General features: G+C 41.8%; 1 protein-coding gene across 1 annotated transcript in view; it reads right to left on the bottom strand.

Moving 5' to 3' along the window:
• Positions 1-18,900, bottom strand: part of col27a1a (collagen, type XXVII, alpha 1a) — a 115,136-nt gene that overhangs the window by 73,036 nt on the left and 23,200 nt on the right. Inside the window, exons 3-5 of the mRNA XM_034709115.1 lie at positions 11,926-11,990; positions 10,119-10,853; positions 5,282-5,352 (exon numbers count right to left, since the gene is read on the bottom strand). Coding sequence (XP_034565006.1) covers positions 5,282-5,352; positions 10,119-10,171 — 124 coding nt within the window. The 5' untranslated portion in view covers positions 10,172-10,853; positions 11,926-11,990. The remainder of the gene's footprint in view (positions 1-5,281; positions 5,353-10,118; positions 10,854-11,925; positions 11,991-18,900) is intronic.

Here is an 18,900-nt window from a genome sequence, read left to right as displayed (position 1 = left end):
TTGCAGAGTCTGTGCCCTTCATAACAGGAGTTATTTGAGGCATGAGCAAGAAGGACTTTTGTTTTCAAACTGTGCTGGATGGAAACATGACGGCTGGCAGAGGTAATTGTGAAGGGAGCAGTCAATACCAGGAACGCTCAATCAGGCTAAAACACCTAATCCTCTCTGGTAGCCACCTGGCGAACAGCTTTACAAAGGAATAAGGGAGTGGCGAAAAACTTTATGAAGCCAACAATTCTGAGGCACAAGAGACAGTGCTCAGGTTGCAAATTGCATTTGTTTACAAACTGATTTAACTTTCATTCCTTTAAGCACATAAGTGTGTTTGCTGAAGTAAAAGTTGAAGTGTTTATGCTTTTCAAATTTTGCTGGTATCAAGGCTTGGCCTCTTAGTTTTAAGGCAAATAGGCATGGGCATCATAAGACAACCTTCCCTTCTTCTTTTCCCCCCTCTGTCTTTCTCATCAATAGAATCAGTTTGTAAAATCCACAACATGACCACAGAAACCACAAGTGAGTAGAGCGCCTCTGTGCCAGGAGGCAGGGTACGAGGTTTCCAGCCTTTCAGCCAGCTTTGACTGTCTGTTCAGACTTTCATTCACAGTATGACCTGTGATCTCAGACCTGTGACCAGGCCCCTCATCATTTTCATTGTCTGTTGGCTCACTCTGACCTGTGGTCACCCGGCCTTGCCTAATGGGGACATGTGTACAGAGGCTCCTCTTGTGAAAAGATAGAAAAGTGGACAAGCAAAGTTGATGACATGACAGAAAGTAAAAAGATGAGGGGAAGGGCATATGGGGTGACCTGACAGTAGCTGTTCTGGTGATCCATAGAAAGCAAGGTTTCAAAGAGATGTTTGTCTTTGTATAATACAAGGCTCGCTTCATTAGTCGGCGGACAGGGGGCTCAGACATCAGAAATATATAATTGCATGGAAAGTTTGAGAGGAAAAAAAGAGGATAAAGCAGGAATTTGATCCTGGTTGAGCTGGTGGTTTTTGAGGAATTAGACCTGAGGGAGGAAGAAACTCAGAATTCAAAGTTTTTACAGAGAAAAAGTTTTCACATGTATCATGTCAAACATAAATTTCATTAATCTCTCTAGTCAGGAGTTATTGAGTTCAATTGAAGCAGCTTTGAACAAATTGGAAACCTGACTATTTAACACACTGCACATTTTGTACAGTAAAAAGATGCAGTAATGCAACTTTAGAAGTAGCTCTCCTATAGGCAGTTCTTTATGGTCTTTCCATGTTCTGTATGAGGCTGTAAGACCCTCAAAACATTGGGGCTTTATAAAATAGTCTAAGGAAACAAGACCGCCATGGGGTATAGTGTTCATATACCCGTCCACATGCTGAACTCTCTCCTCTCTGTGTGGTCTCCTCTGCTGCAGAGGAGACAACAGGACTTGGCAGTGGAACAGGAGCTGCATTACACGTATCTGTTCTGTGCGTAGACTCCTGTCTCCAAACAACTTTATTTAAACACCACTCGTATTATTACTGGTGCATACATTAACCATGTGGTTTTAGATATACAGCACACTGTATGGATGTGAACATACGCACCGACAGACTTGTGTTAGACACATGGCTGCAGTTCAGAACCTTGCTCTGCGCCAAGTCACTCAAGTAGGACAGAGCGAGGGAGTCCAAGGCTCGACTCTCTGTAATGCTATCCCTTGTAGAGGATGAAGTCACTTGATTCATTTGAACAAACTCAGAAGGTTTTTCTTTTGCTGGCCAAGCTATTCTACAGTGGGCCATTTATGATGTCTGAGTGGAAAAGTTGTCCCCACAGCAATATTTTACATTTATTCTCACAATTTTAAACTAGGATTTATGAATTATTTTCAGAACTAGGGACAAATATGGTGGAAAGAATAGTTTCTGTCCAGTTAACATCTGCTTGTAAGGATATTACTTGGTATTAATCCTTTATTCGGTTGGGAAAGCAAACTGAAATGTAAGCAGGAAGTGACTAAGGAGTGTAAGACTTTCAACTGGGATCTATGGCCAGATTCAAACCAGGAACACTGTAGTGATAGGTATAAAACTTCACCAGAAGATACCTTATTTAATATCTTACCATTTCATTATGCAACCACTATTCGTAAATGTTCAATTCATCATTTTTTTTAATACCATGTACTAAACTTTACAATATCCATTATTTTTTACATAATACTATTTAAAAGCAACAGAGTTTACAATAAAATCTGATCTACGTCCATATTGTTTTTCCTAAAGCTGCCATCAGTAAAAGGGAATGATAACAGAGAGAGAGAGAAAGTGGCGGTCCAATGAAATAGAGATAAACTAAAGAGAGAGAGAGAGCAACAGTAAAGGAAACAAAGTAGTCAAATAAAAAGTAAGACATTATCTAAGACGCTTTCACAGCAGTTACCTTTTAAAGAACTCATATACACATCCAAAACATTTGCAAAAAACGCGCAGGAAGGTGCAGGATATTGTTTGTTTGCAGCTGAAGTCAAGCTTCTTCCTCCCTGCTGTGTGTCTTTCTGCTCTGCTCTCTGTCACGGTCATGACACCGCTAACTCTCCACATTCATGAGCCATCATGTACCAATGTTTTGTAGAGCATCTGGTGTGTCATAAAGATGCACGTTTCTGTCTGCTACAGACAGACAGAGAGCAGAAGAGAGATCCAGGACCCAATGTTTTCTGTCAGTTTCAACCTGCAGACTTTTGACAGGGAGCTTCACTGCACTGCATAATGACTCAGCTCCATAAAATAACTGCATTTGTTAGAAAATATGGACAGAGTACACTCTCTGCAGAAACAGACACCACTACACACTTCCTCTAGATCATTAGTGTTAATATAGAGGAATAGTTTTATTTTGGGTATGCTATAGTGGTATTGAGACAGGTATTGATATAGTTTGATTTTTACTAGACCCTTATTGATGTTCTAAACTCTGGTACTGTGACAACCATACCATACATTATGCAACTTAATGATTGGGTTTGTGCACCATACACTATCATTCAGTCATCACTGAGTCAGCTTTCGAAAGAGTGATCCTATGACTTCCACTGCTTCTCAACGTGGCAATCAGAGCGAATCTCAAAAAGAGCACTGGAGCTACAAAGTACTTCTTGTCAGACTAGAGATAGGCAGTTAACATGAGTATCAAATCAGCTCATCTTTTTTAGTCTGCTTCATTATCAAAACCTGGCGCCTATACTACCCACAATGCTGCTAAACCCCCAACAGTCTGGGCAGTGATTTGATTAAAGATGACCCCATGTAGCCAGGCAGATTTCGTGGAGGGAAGTACTTAGTCTCACTCCACACCACTGGATTCATTTTCAGACCTGTAGTCATCAAACCCACAAAAGGCCACAGAACTGTAAACACGCTTTGATATTTTAAATCTGTGGGGTACCCTTTTATGTGAAAATGGACAACAATCTCATGACTGCAAAAATAAAAGATCAAAAAGAGTCTTACTCCCAGCCCTGACTGGACCGGATGCTTTTTAGAGCATCTCTTTGCTAAGAGTCACGGCAGTGTTAATCACATTTCTACTCAAATAAGTCTCATTGTTCACCATTTTAGACTTAAATGTGACTTAATAGCGTAGGGAGAGCGGTAACAAAGATGTGTGTTTAAAAATGCATTCCTCACTTACAGTTCTTTCTTTGTACCAAGCGTGTTTTGCAACCCTGCATCAGAGATGTCACATTTTGGCAGTGCTGCCAAATTTGACTGACAAGTTGCCTGAACTGACCCCGAAAGCAGCTTATTCAATCTAAAATTAGCCCAATTAAACAGTCATAATGAAACAGTTTTACTTTTGAAGCACTTCTAAAAGCTTGCTTTGACAGACATTACAAAAGAAGCATACTCAATGGGCAATATAACTGCAGAAACCAAAAGAAAGCAAGAGACAAGAAGACAGAAGATAGCAGCTGTCTGATGGATTAAGTCTTTTATAGTCTGAAATTTATGAAAATTAGCAAAGATATTTTATTCAAATTAAACATAGACAGTGGTCTAAGATCCCTGTATCTAAATGAGGTTAATCTGCCTCCCTTTTTGCCTGGCTTATCACAAGACTCAGGAACTGCATGATTAATTAAAAGGTAAAAAAGTGCCAGCCTTGTTGTAACCAGCTGAGATAATGTTTGGCTTTGTCTGCCATCACTTTTAGTGACTGCAGGTCGAGGCCTATTGACTGTGTCCTGTCAGTCTCTATCAAAGTAACCAAAGAAAAGAAGAGGCCAGTTCACTAGACTGTATCTACAGGGGAAAACACCAGATGGTACAAAAATCAGCTTAAATAATCAAAAGCCGCACAAAAACATTTCTGAGTTGCCAAGCTACGTAGGAAGTGGATAGAATTGCGTCCAATCTGGCTACTGTCAGTGGACAATAAAACATGATACAAGAGATGAAAACAATGAGATAAATTTTTATATATCTCAACAATCTGCTATAAGTGATATTTTAGCCTCCTTGGGGCAACAGAAACAAGTTATGAGCACACCTGTGACATACCATTACTTTTTAGGATGATATGTGGAGCTTGTTAGATATCAGTTGCTAATTTACAATGCAGAAATTGTACCATTAAAGTTTTGTTAGCGTCTACCTCATGAATGTGTACAAATAGTGTCTGTTTTGGGTCTCTACCAACGACTGAATCTGGGTCTTTAGCAGCCAAATACTCTGCTAAGTTTACTGGCAAGCAGCTAACTTCATCTGCTTCTTGCTAATTAGCAGGTAGCCTAGATTTGCTTTTTTAGAGCTCTTTAGTTGAAAAAACAGCTGTCAACGGCTGTGAAAAACAACCCTTTAAGAGCAGTGAGAGTGAACTGAATCCAAAAAAACTGTGAGCCAGACAGGTAAATAATAAGCTACACTTAGAAAGCCCCATAACTTTTAAAGGAGCTGCTGCTTCAGGTGGTAATTCCCTGCAGGTTCATTTCTTCTAATGACTCCACTCACACTGTTTTCTCAGTCATGTAGGCAGGGTTTTAGGAGTACATTTTACTCTGTTTCTGTCCTTGGATCTATGATTTGATCACTCCCTTGCTCACTCAGCTGCTTTCTCAACACTCGTCGTCATGGCAACGGCTGTCCCAATTCTCATAGCAATGTGTTTACGTGCTTGGGCAATGACCAAACAGGCAAAGAATAACTCAAAAATCCCCCCATTGAGTAATGCTACAAGTTTCACAGTTTTTTTTTTCCACATGTTAAATTTCAATGAGCAAGAGAGAGGTGAGAAAATGAGAAGAGTCTTACCTTCAGGGTGTACTTGTGTAAGTCCCAGGTAACACGTACAATATAAAACTGTACAGAGCAATAGGGCTCTCCTGGGGGAAGAGAAGAGAAAGTGTTAGAGGGAAATATCACAATAAACAGTCTTACATCTGTCAAACTTTAGAATAACATTTGATAATCCTCTGATAAGGAAACCCTTTAAAAACAGGACATGACTTTTAACAGATAAAGCCATAAATGTACAAATAAATAAATGATCTAATTTATTGAACCGGCTTTCTGCATGTTAATTTCTGCTGTAAAAACAGGCATTTTAACATGGGGCCTAATGGGGATTCCTTTGCTTTTAGAGCCAGCCTCAAGTGGACACACATGGAACTGCACTTGTTTGCACGCTCATTGGCATTGGCTTCATTTCTTAAAAGTGAAGTTGGCATTAGAATAAATGTCCTTCATTATATCCTAATTTCCATCATAATAGTTTGTTGTTATCATGCTGATATAAACCTCAGTGTTCATTACTGTGAGAAGTTTAGTTACAATTAGTTATTTGATACTTTAAAAAGGGCCCTGCAGTCATGATTGACAGCTCTGTTGACAAATGGAGCTCTTCCTAGCAGTGACAAAGAGGAACAGGGAGAGGAAACATAAAGAACACTGACTGGAGTCATTAAACTTTCCACAATCGTGAGTGCTTTCTTCAAACGGCACTGACCTGAAGGATCTTTGTTGTTTTTATTGGTGTATTAAATGTCTGTTTTGGTTAGCGGAAGAGGCGGGACATCTACCAGCTGATCGCTACTGTGCAGACTCTGGCTTCAAATGTGCAATATGTCAGCATCTGTCACCAGATGAGTATTTTGGCTTCACTTGTGTGCAGCGAGAGGATATACAGTCATGTCATTCATCTTTATAAGCAGTAAATGGTGTTTAGTCTCTAAAGTTTATGCTAGTTAATCCATCATCAACGGTTCAGGGGAAACTCAGTTTCCAATAACTCATCAATAATGTAGGTACGGATGCCATAAAGCATCAATGAAGGTTATTCTTTTTGTGGGTGGGATGTGAAGAATGATACACTGTTATTATTGTTTTTGCATCGCAGTGACTGCAAACAAAACCATATGTTTTGAATCTGGGCCACTGATAGCCCCTGAATAACAAACGAGAAAGTGATTCTGCAAAAGCACTTACAACTCAGCAAGCGAAGACGAGCTCTCCTCTCCAAAACACACACAGACACACACACACAGACCGCTTCAAGTTGTGGTTTGTAAGACAGAAATACTACAGTGGACCTATCCATCAACTCTCTGCCCAAAACCAACATGCAAACGCCCACACACACACACACACCGGACACACACACACACACACACACACACACACACATACATACATGCATACAGCGTGCTGCCTCCCTCAGCACATCCAGGTGTGCTGCAGAGGTAGGAGACTGATTGGCGTGTGGACTGAGTGCTCAGCAGGGGACTGAGATCTGGTGACAGGCAGGGTAGCCACTGTTTACCGCTGGAGGTCATCCAGACACACATGGTCAAACACATACACACACACAGATCGGAGGAGGAAATGTGTATAGCAGCTGTGGCTGTGTGGAGCAGGCAGACAGGAGGGGGGCGTGGGCCGACAGCTCCAAATACATAAATGTGGGAAAGACGTTGCAGAAACTTGTTTACCTTCAGCATTACAGGCAAAAATGTGTCTGTGTCTCTCTTTTTTATACTCGTGCCAAAGTCTGCCGCTCTAACCACCGGCTGCTTCGCCCACAAGTCTGAATGATCATAATCAGGATGTGTGTGTACATATCTGAGTGTGTGATTGTGTGTTTTGGGTGTCTGTGTCTGCCTCTCTTCCCAGTTCTGGGTCGCTAATAAAGCCTCATCACAATCAACCCCACACACAGCTGCTTGTGGTTACCCAGGATGCTGAGTTTCAGTGTGTGGTTGTGAGTGAGTGAGTGTGCGTGTGCGTGTGTGTGTGTATGTTCCAGACTAACAGCTGGTTACACTCTCATTCATTGTCTTATCAGCTGAGGAGGGATCTGCTTTCCGAAAATGAGTCATGAATGCCGACATGTTTTACTGACTCTCGCTCGGTCCCTCAGGCTGTTTACATCTGTGCAAACTAGACCACATTTCCAAGGAAACGGCGCTTGTTTTATCTTGGTTTTCACATTAAAACCTCTCAGTAGCTTGTTTAGATTCCCATTACGCTGCTTTTTTGGTGTAGTAATTTTTCTAAGGAGCATTCAAGGTAGATTTCTGCACAGCGAGCATTTAAATCAATGAAGCTGACATTTGGACACTGACCCTGTCTGGTGTGGTTTTCATACTCAAGCAACGAGCTCTGACATGACTCCCTGTGGGAGCTTTTGGCCAAGCTGAGTGGACAAAAAACAGGCCAGATGAACAATACCTCCTCTTAAGTCATCCACCAAAACCAGACGTTCTAACCTATATGTTGGGCTGTGAGCCGCTAACTCACATTTCATCCACTGCAGAGAGAAGAAGGCAGCTCTGTGAGGCTGATAACATCTTTCTCTGCTCATGATTGGCACTCAGAGATATCTGGTGCCACGTTTTGTAATCAGCAGCAGAAATCTACACATGACAACCAACAGATTGGTCTCATATTTCCTCAAATGCTTGCTTTCTCTGTCGAATTTTTTGGCCCACTTCTGCCACTTTTCCTAAAGTCTGAAGTCTGATTCTAACCTCTCGACCCCACAAACCACCTCCTCCTCCTCTCCTCCACACACAGTCAAACAGCAGCTTGTCTGTAGGCCAGCTTAACCAGTCAAAGGCTGAGCAAAAAAAAAAAAAGAAAGAAAAAACTCCTAGATGCTATTTCCGTTTCTTTTCACAGGTTGGGACTTCTCAATGATTCCCTTGAAGGACTTCCCAAAGGTTAGCCTGAGCCCCATGAACACACACACACACACACACACACACACACACACACACACACACACACACACACACACCCACACCCACACCTACACACACACAGTGGAAAATTCCTCTGCATGAGCTGACACTAGGAGAGGCTGATGAGGATCTGACTTGTGTTAGGACCAGCGCAACACTTGCATGTCCATCATCTGTTCTCCCTGCAGTCAAAATGATATTTTTCTTCCTGGTCAGTTCAACAAACAATGTATGTTTTATGTCTTCATGCAACCATCAGCACACTTGAGGGCAGACATGAAATATATAACTGAGACTCTGTCTGTTAACTCGCTCTGAATAGATTTAGCCGCTTCTTAGTTGGAGCAAAAAGTTAGACTCTGTAATTTTTTCCACTTCAGAATTGTAACTATAAAGGCACTTGTAGTAAGAAAAAATGTCAAAATAAACATTTTCAATTGGAAAAGTAATTTGCAAATTAAAAGCCAGGAATGGCGCCACCAAGTGGACAGATTGGGAATGGTGTTGCATGCCGCTAACACCTCACAGGTACACAGTCTTTTCACTTCGCTTCTCAATTTACGCGCAAGTTGAATGAATGTTGTGCTGACCATTGATGCTCCATAGCTTAATTTTTTCAGGACAGAATATGTAATGTGATTTTGTTGTCATATTTAAAAACCTACATGGCACGTGTGATAAGTACAGCTATTAATCTTCGGACCAACTTACAACAACGAGAAAGCAGGTGATTGTGTGCCAAAGCACCAGACTTCCAAACTTCCTAAACTCACACATCCATTAACCAAACCAGGTGTTCACCACACAGTAAAAGCACACATTTAACCAACGCGAGGCTGACACTTGCATTGTTTAAATGAACTCAGCGTTTCCTCCGGGATCAATAAAATTATCTCTTTGGTGAAAAGGAGATGAATCAATGAATGCATGCTTTATTACGCTTAGTCTGTTCCAGCTGCCTTTGAAAAAATTCCACATTGTAGCCAAGTCAGGAACAAATCTTCGCTCCATTTAAGAGCCTGATGTGTTTTTCACTGTCTGTGAAAATGTATGCAGTAAACACATGCATAAAACATCTGCAGTTTATGTCACAGAGCGGTGAAGCTAGAGTCAGCAGCTGATGTTATTGTAAATACATGGATAAGTGGAAGCTCTCGAGGAAAATATTGCTAAAGCTTATGTAATAGTTTTAGCTGAGTAACATTTAATAACATTACCTCATAAGTTGGAAACTGTTCTACCTAAAAATCATTTTTAAAGTCAGTGTCCTGTTCACCGTGCGTAAATGTGGCTGTGCGTAAAGGGGAAAACATGGAAAGCATCCTCACAAGTTGTGGCCAAGGCTGCAGTGGATGCTGCTGAACCCCTTATGAAACTTTACAGCTCTCACTAAATGCCTGTTAAGTTTGCTCTAATGGATGAGTCACTTTAGTAAACACTGTATGGAATCGTTCCTGTATGCCTTCATTCTATATGTGCCATTAAACTTTCAAACATTAGTGCGTAAAAGCACACAAAAAAGAGGTAAGCTGAATAAACCCCGCATCAACTGTTTCCAAATGAGTTAACTTAATCTTTTGTCTTCATGTGATATGAAAAAAGTAGAGTAAACAAATATTTTGACACATTCACCCAGTTTCCCAGAGGTTTTGGTTAAGTCAAATGAATGATAAATGATCCCCTTGGTCCAAACAGACCCCATACAGAGCCTCTTTTAGTCCCCAGTGGACAGCACTCCTGCATGGTGAGCTGGACCACAGCCAGCCGGTACATCACAGGTACGCACATGGACGCACACAGCTCCTTAGATTGCAACTCTAGTGAACGCTCTCACCTCAGCCTTTCCTGCATCCTTCTCTCCTCAAAGAAACAATGAGATTCAAATTAAAATCAAAATAAGTGGTACTTACTTTGTGTCTAGATGAGAGGTTCTGCAATCTCTCCTTCGGGTGCCTAAATTCATTTGTATTCATTTGTCCTGGCAGTCAAAAACCTGACCGTTAATCACAGCGTGACTCCTTTGCAAGGGGGGCAGACGACACCGGCCGCCGTTTTACACATTTGACAAGCTTGAGATGAAGTTCCAGAGGGGAAAACTCATGTTGATTTGCCTGTCAAGCCCGACATAAATTCCTCCTGGCAGGCTGCTGCTTTCACAGAGAGTTTTCCTGTGCGATTGTCTGTCGATATTCCCCTGTGTTTCATTCATTTATGCCGATCCAGAGTGAGGGACGCGCAGCCCGGGCAGAAAGCTGAGGTTCCTTTTTGAAGGGGGGTTACGGAGTCAGGAGCGCTCGACTCATCCCTTTCCTTTTTAAATGGGCTTTCTGTGGGTAAAGCGATGGCAAATGCACCGCACGTCCAGGTGTCAAGTTACAAACCCAGCGGTTGCATGGAGCAACTACACGCCTCCTCCAGGGGGGTGGCCACATGGATCTTACCCAAAACCCCATCCGCCGGTAAAGCGTCCGAATGAGGCACGGTGAGGCTCAGCGGGAAGGCTGGTCGTGCGAAACAGGGACGCTTAATCCAAGAGTCTCACTTGTGCGTCTATGTTGTTATCCAATAAATGCGCGGAGATTTGTGGGTGATTCCAAATTAGCAATAAGTCATCCTGGTGGCAACTTCTTCGGGCAATGGGATGTCTGAGAAATGAAGCACAACTTAAGCCCTTCAGTGGAAACTTGGCAAGTGTTAAATTTTTCTCTGAGGGGTAAAAAAGGTGAAAACATAGAGGTAAATAACTACCTATTATACAGGGGGGTATTTCAAAGTGCTTTCCAATGAAGTAAGGGGAAGGAGAAAACACCAAATCCAGCAATTTAAAGCAAGAGAACATACTGAACAACAAATCAAAGGAGTCAAATAACAAACAAGCAGGCTATAAATCTATGGAAGCCCTAAGAAGACATGCATCCACATATTTTATTCACCATTTTTTCAGGATACTATTTGGGCTAAATTGCTTACTCTGAATTTCAACTTATTTATCTTGTTATCTAGGAATAAAAAGGATCACCTTTTTTGTGGTCTCATTGTGTCCAGATCTCAAAAAATCAACTGATACCATTTTATTTTCTCAAGAAAACCACATTGTTTTCTAAATATAATGAGAGACATATGTCTGAATCTCGAGGAAACAACTAAAATTGACCCGTTATTACCTTAGATGGTATAAAACATGGATGTAGTCTCAGTGACGTCACCCATAGTACTCCATCGATGGCTCATTTTGGCAATGCTGACTCAACCTGACTTTTTATCAACCTAAATAGAGCCAAAGTGGTGCAGCCAAGGCAGCTTTTCAGACTTCTGGTACATGGCTACAACACACCCACCTGTCAGTCAACTCAGTCATGCCCATAATTATGAAAATGTATGTATAGGTCTTACCCTATATATCATTCTAACAGATGCACAATGAGAGAATTCACCATTTGTACAGTGTGCACGGATAAATGAATGAGCCACATACCCAAAACCATTTTTTGAACCGGGCTATGAACGAAGAAAACAGGCATTTTAACATAGGTGTTAATGGGGATTCCATTGCTTTTGCAGCCAGCCTCAAGTGGACACTCAAGGAACTGCAGGTTTTTGGACTCATTGGCTTCATTTTCCAAGAATGGAGGGTGCTGCTTGGAAAACTGAGTGAAAAATGGGAGTGAGAGCGTTTAAATATTTAAATGATGTGAGAATTTATAGGGTCAAACTTACCTTAAAGTACATTTGAAACAATGCGTGCTGACCCAAGTGCTTCTCAGACCAAAGCAAATGTAACACTGTAAAAAGACAAGACAGAAAAAAGTGCTAATTTGAGACAGGTATCAGGATTAAAACAATTAATAGTGCAATCATGAGAAAGCTGAATATGAAAAATAGGAGGATTAAAGTAAAATAAAGTGACAAGTCTTAACATTGCAAAGATCTTGCAGATATTCTAAAGCTCTGCCCATAAGACAACACAGCTCACACCAGTCTTCCCATTGTCTTGTCAAGTGTTAATGGAGACTGAGCAGCACCTGGATCAGCTCTCATTACAACAAGAGGGGTCACGGCCGGTGCAGGTTAAGGCCCACCTAAGACCACTGCTCAGCCACAAGAGCCAGTAATTACCACCTGACATCTGTTTGACAGGTGAAATGAATGTGCGTGTTTGACATGTGGATAAAGATGATTTGTGTTCCTTCAAAATAAAAGCTCAATCGGATAAGGGGCGAGTCAACAGTTTTCATGAGGACAAATACGTAACGTGTTTGTAGTTGAGATGAAAATTCCAGACATTCAGGTCTGTGAATTATCCTGACAAATTGGAGCATTGTTTCTCCAGATTATGAGGTTGAAGGAAAGCATACAAACACATTTCTGCTCCCTCCCATGATGTTGAGGCGTAGGTGAAAAACCTGGACATAGAAGGCTTAGAATCTCTCAAAAGTATAGGCATGGGTAGATTACACTGTGAGGAAAATATGTTATTATGTGATTTTTTTTAAGTGGACAGATTATTTAATGAGCAGGTCAAATGCATAAATAATAACTGCTCCCATTCAGTCAAACTAACAGCCTTTGGCGTTTCTTAGAAAAGCAGACACACCTGCTTGGGCTTCAGTCCACCATCTCTGAGATAATTCTCCAAATAGCAGTGGGTAATTCTTCGTAATTTTGCTTAAATTGTATTTAAGTCAATTTGAAGTTGAAGAAATAAGAGAGCTTATCAGACAAGCATCAAATGAAAGCTGATTAACCTGAATGAATTCACTCACACAGGCTGTGCATGTGTGTTACAGCTAACTGCTTGTTCCCATGAATGCAGCACACAGCTACATGAGAGCAGCTGAGAGGCCTCAGAATAAGGAACTTAGAGACTGAGGTCTATTAGCAGTAGACTTTGAGCTGACCGGTCAGAGGCCTGAAGCATTCAGAGGTCGCCTGAATGACACCTTGTTAGGGGCGGTACCGACTGTGTGTCAGCCATGGTGATCTCTCAGTGTTTCACCCTGAGGCCGCTGGTCAAGCCAGCCCCCGGGGATGGGTGCTAATGGGCGCGAGTCATTAACATCCTCTTTACAATCCCCTTCACACACTCTGTCCCTTGTGTTTCAGCGCTCGGTGCCACCCGACCCTCCCATGTGCTCCCAATGAGCCACAGCGACTCTGCCCCCTCCATCCAAATTACAAACTCTGCTCCAGCTAGCGCACTCACTGCCACCCCTTAAAGCTGCTTAATTATGGTCATTGGCACCAAGTCTGAAAGCTCCCTTTATCCCCCCCACGCTCCAGAAATAGGCCCTGCTGAAGCACACAGGCAGCCCAGATCAAACGCTCCCCATAGGGAAGGGGTCATTACTGGTACGCAGGGCGGACACAGCCCAACGGGTGCCGGGCCACGCCTTGAGCCTAAATTGCAGCCTGGGCCTGGTGAGGACACAAGACTGCTCTTTGATGCACGGCAAGAGAAACAGTAACACAGCCTGTTTGGATATCAGTGTTTACAGTGAGCTGTGTACTGTACATACACACAAACAAACCAATACTGTATTTTGAGGGCGAAAAGCCTGGAGAATTTTGCTCTGAGTTTGGCTGAGTGTTCACATGTTTCTCATGGTTTATATTTATCTGGATGTCACTGATGTTTTACATAAGTAGCATGTTGGGAATTGTTTCCAGGTGACCTTAAAGCTACAGTCAGCAACTTTCATTTTGTGGTGGTTTTGGGGACCCCTGCAGATAAATCTTGTTTCTTGTGATCTCCTGTGCATGTGTTTGAAGTTGGGGTGCACAATAAAGCACATTTTTTATTGTTTTTGCAAGTCTGACTTTGTGCAAGTGAATGAAAAGATTTCTTTTGGAAACAAGTAGTGTTTTTTCACTCAGCATGTGGACATGTACCTTGTGGATGGAGGCCTCAGTGTAATGCTTTCACACCTTTGTAATGCAGTCAGATAAAGCTTAAGCAACCTATCAACTACCTGCAGGCAGTGTTTTAGTGCTTGAGTCCAGATCACGGCCTCAAATCCAATTTGAGTCCTGAAAATCTGGACTCATAACCCAACGTGGACTCAAGCACTGATGCCTCAGACTTAGACACAGAATCTGCATTAAAAAGATGGAGAAGAGGACTCAGACATATTTTTTGATGAAGACTGTTTTAATGTTGTTGTTGTTAGTTTATTAGTAGAAGGACCTGCTGTAATTAATTTATTGAGTTTGGAGCAAGGGCTGTTCACCTGCATTCGTATTCATGTCCCGTCTTGTTCAACAGTTCCTGCCAGGACGCTTAAAGAGACGCTCTAAATAATTAGTTATGCTATCAAATGCAAGCAATATCGAAGCAACATGTTTGATATGTTAAAGAACCATTAAAGGAAGAGACAGGGACAACCTCAAATTTTAATAGGCATCTGTCTAGGATGCACCGCAACAAATAGGTGAGATGCTAAAGTTAGCCAACTTAGACAGTTGATTCTATTACTGTTAGCAAGCTAACATCACTATAAGCTACTGAAGTGACCCAGCTACTTGGTCCAAGATGTTTGGTGGGTTCAACTCAGATTAACAGCTGGTGGGCAGCAGGTATTTGCTATTTTAACTCTAATAAACACCTGCAATGATCCCACCGCAGTAGACATAATCTGTGCATCTCCACATTAAAAGAGCCATTTCTACACATCCAAAAGGGCCCAAACAGCCAGTCTAGGTTCATACAGTCACTAGTTTGGAGTGAAACAGCAGTTTGCCTCATAATAAATCACAATATTCATAATAAGGAAGTGACTCATACTCAGATTCAGGTAATAGGGAGTTGACTCAGATTCTTCTTTGGTGACTCAGTCCTAACTCAGACTGGTTGACTCGTACATGAGGTTTGGTGACTCGGCTACATCACTGCCCTGAGGTCAGCTGGTGTTAGCGTAGTGCTGTATGCATGCCAAGTAATCTGCAGATGCACATAGACGCTGTGTTATGGCTTCCTCACATCATACGGGCCTTGTTTGCAGTATTCTTTAACCAAATGCTAACCCAGAGCAGCAGCTATGTGCATAGAAATAACTCTACGGTAATGTTCAATCTTCTCCATAAATGTCTGGTTTGATTTTATAGGTCATAAAGAGTAATCAGTGAAAATCAGAATCTGCTAAAAGTTCCTCACTTTAAATTTAAGCGGTAAGAAAACCTAACCTACGCAAAACTCTGCACACTTTCTGTGTCATTTTAACAATTTATTACCCTCTTAAGAAAGATGCTGGTAAACAGCGATGTATTTTAGAGCATGTGTGGAAATAAAAGCACCTCATTTCACCAACAAATAAATAGCTTGTAAAGACAGTCACCTCTGTGTAGGTGTGTTTTCACACTGGGCAGTGGCAGAGGTTACGGAGGTGGTGGCGGTGAAGCAGACAGTGTTGTCTCTCTCAGGTCTACTTCACACAAAAAGACTGTTCATACAGAGAAGGTGTGTGTTCATGCAGAAGTTTATGTGTGTGTGTGTGTCTGTGGTTTGTGTTTTTCCCCTCACAGGTGGTTCTGTCCTCTTGTTTGTGTTCCTGGTTGTGTCTCCTTCCTGCGTGGGGACAGTTTGGAGATGCACTGGGAGGAGGAAACAGTCAAACAAGCTCTTGTCTGCCATCATTTCTTTTGTCGAGGTCTTTCTTCTTCCATTTCTTTCTTTCTTTGTCTTTTTCCCTTTTATCTGTCACACCCTGCTCTACGCCGCCTCCTCAGTCTTCTTCACCATTGTCTTCTAAATCCTCTTCCATCTTTCGCCGTTTCGTCCGCTCTCCTCGATACCCCTCTCTCTCTCTCTTTTTCCCTGTCATTCCCTCACCACAAGCATTTCCAGTGCTGGCACACCAGAGTCGACAGCCACCCCGAAAGAAAGCGGTGCCACAACCATAATGAGCATGTTGAGTTCTCATAATAACACCAGAATAACCTGCTGGGGGAGACGAGCTCTTTAGGGGGGCAGGCCTCACAGACCTGGCAACACTGGATTCAAAGTGTCAACAACACACAGACCTCTATTTGTTGAAGTGTAAAATATGGAGTTGAGTTCCCCACTTTGTGCTGACTTTAGCAAGATTTCTGCACTGTTTGCTGTTCTCTTACTGTATTTATGGTGTTAAGGGCTGAGCTGCTGTTGTAGGGCTGTTTACTGTAATCATATAAAAAGTACCTTTGGAACCTTTTTCTTTTTTTAGCTACTGTTCAAAACATATGAGCATGGGATGGGAGGTGTTTTTGTTTTCACTACAGGAAAAGTATAAAAACTGATCTCAAGTGTAAAGGTTCAAAGCAACATTGACAGCTATTGGTTGTCAAACAGGACAGATCATTTTCTCCAACTCTTAATTTTAGTGGTTGCTAATTGCATGCTTTGGAGGCTACATGGTAATTTAAAATTCCAGCCATGTTAAAGTTGGGAAAGCAACTTTAGGGGATAAAAACACTGACTGTCTACAGAAATGAAGAAAGCATCTCCATGTCCGCCCATTGCATAAAAGTTAAGTCAATGTAACACCACAATGGACGCAGACCCTCAAACATGGACAAGGTCTGCATTCGAAGAGGCAGGAGCCCAACGATGGCGGGCGCCATGCTGGACTCAACCAAACTTTAAATCAACCTAGAAACAGACTAAAAGGGGGCGCTGAGGCAGGGTTTTCACTCAGCCATGTTCCTTATTATGCAATCTGATGTATGACTTCTTCCCTTTGTATTATCTTAACGCAGACCATTTCTAGCCTAATCCATTATGTTGGTCACGTAGAAATACCAGGTAATCAATTCAGCTCCAATATTCACTCACTTTTAGCTCTGTTTTTGGTCTTAACCAACTCTTGAGAAAACTACCTGGCCTCTAAGATGCTCACCATTTCGCTGCTCTTTGCATCTGTCAGGCATCAAGCAGTTAATGCTCAATGGGACTATTCTAGAGGATTCATTTTAAGGCTTGTTCAAACTTTTTTTTGGAAGTGAATGACAGTGGACAGGATTGAAAACAAGGAAGAGAGAGGGGAATGACATGCTGCAAAGGGTCAAGGTTGTAAATCGCTGTGCCTGGGACTGTGGGACACATTTGTCGGTTGAATTTAGAGGAGGCTTTGGAATGGCCTTCGATGTGCTGCAGTGACACATTCGGTCTTTAAATTCTGCCTTCGAAGGTTGCAGCCCCTGAATTTGGACACAGATTATACAGTAGGTGCCATGAGAGTCAAACAAAGCACTACATTATGGAGCCAGAACTTAAATATGCGAGTCAGGTTATAATCCTGACTATAATACTAAACACTTTGGGACACCCTTAAGGTGCAGTTTAATGGAAGTTTCAGTTTCTTTGACCTATTTGGGCAAATTGTTCCTAAATGGCTAACTTATTTCCACCTGTCATGTCATGTTACTTTGAAATATAACGGGCAGAGATTAAATGTTTGTCTTCGTTTGGGAGAGAGGTCCAAAATATACTGCAAAAAATCCGATCAAGCAAGTGTATTTTTATTATTTATATTCAAAAATGTCTCATTAGACTTCAAAAGGGCACCTTTGTGCAACAATCCAGATAAACATCTTATTTCAAGATATCAAAAGCAACAAATAAGGCATGAATTGTTTATAATATATGAGAAAAAACATTTTTTGCAGTGTAGCTGTTTATAAAACTTGGTAGGGCCTTTTATTTTAGGTGGTAAAACCCAGTGCTCTGCCAACCTCTCTGCTCTGATGGTTTGCATACTGTATCCTATGGTTTCTCTTATGAAGACACTTTGAGCCCATGAGCCTGCTAAAGAAATATCCTGCAATATGTAAAAGTGAAGCAAAAAGGTCCTGGGCAGTATAGCTGCATTCCCAACACATTTTTGGCATTCAACAAGAATATTGACACAGGACCAACTTGGCACCATCAGAAAGGCCCAACACACCGGGAAGTTAGTCCACACCTGTGTGTGTATAAGCATAGAAGATGAACTATACATACATACTGTTGGTGAGTTCACAGGTATGCAGGGTCTTAGATGTGCATGTGAGGGAGAAATTGGAGGATTGAGTGCTGTGAAATTCCACCTATTAAGCCCCTCCCTCTTTACACTGTGGACACTGAGAGCATGTACAGCAGCAGAAACCCTTCCTTTAAATTCCAGGCAAGTTTTGATTTAATTCACAGAAGAGTAAAATACCACCTGAATGTGTAGTCCATCCCCTGATACGATCAAAATTCAATTTCCGATTCACTATGTATCATCTGTCAAACTGAGCCCTAATTCATTCTTATTCTGGACACAAGGCTCTGTATTGAATTTGGATTAGGCCACCAGAGACCTGGGTAGCCTAAGTGGAAACAGCAGGGCCGGGTGAAACCTGCTCTCTCTGGCATGAAATCAGTGTCCAGATTCCAATGATGCCCTCTGTAAAAGGACTTCATTATGCTCCCAGAATATGGACTAGACAAATATTTGGCTTGGTCATTATGATGCTGTACCCCCTCACCCCCCTCCAAGAACCAGGTACTACACCAGGCTCAGTGTTTCTGCATCCTGGAGATGGTTCACCCTACCCCCCGTCAGCAGAATGGACAGAAGGAAAATAGAACACTGCAAGAAATACAATTAAGTTGTTATTTTTTCAATTTATCTGGATATTAAAGAAAAGAAACAGAGGAACACAAGGCTCGTACTGCAGGGTATCAAGAAATATTAG

Source organism: Notolabrus celidotus, chromosome 19 (assembly GCF_009762535.1).
Source record: "Notolabrus celidotus isolate fNotCel1 chromosome 19, fNotCel1.pri, whole genome shotgun sequence".
Taxonomy (NCBI): domain Eukaryota; kingdom Metazoa; phylum Chordata; class Actinopteri; order Labriformes; family Labridae; genus Notolabrus; species Notolabrus celidotus.
This window is presented reverse-complemented; position numbering and strand designations above follow the sequence as displayed.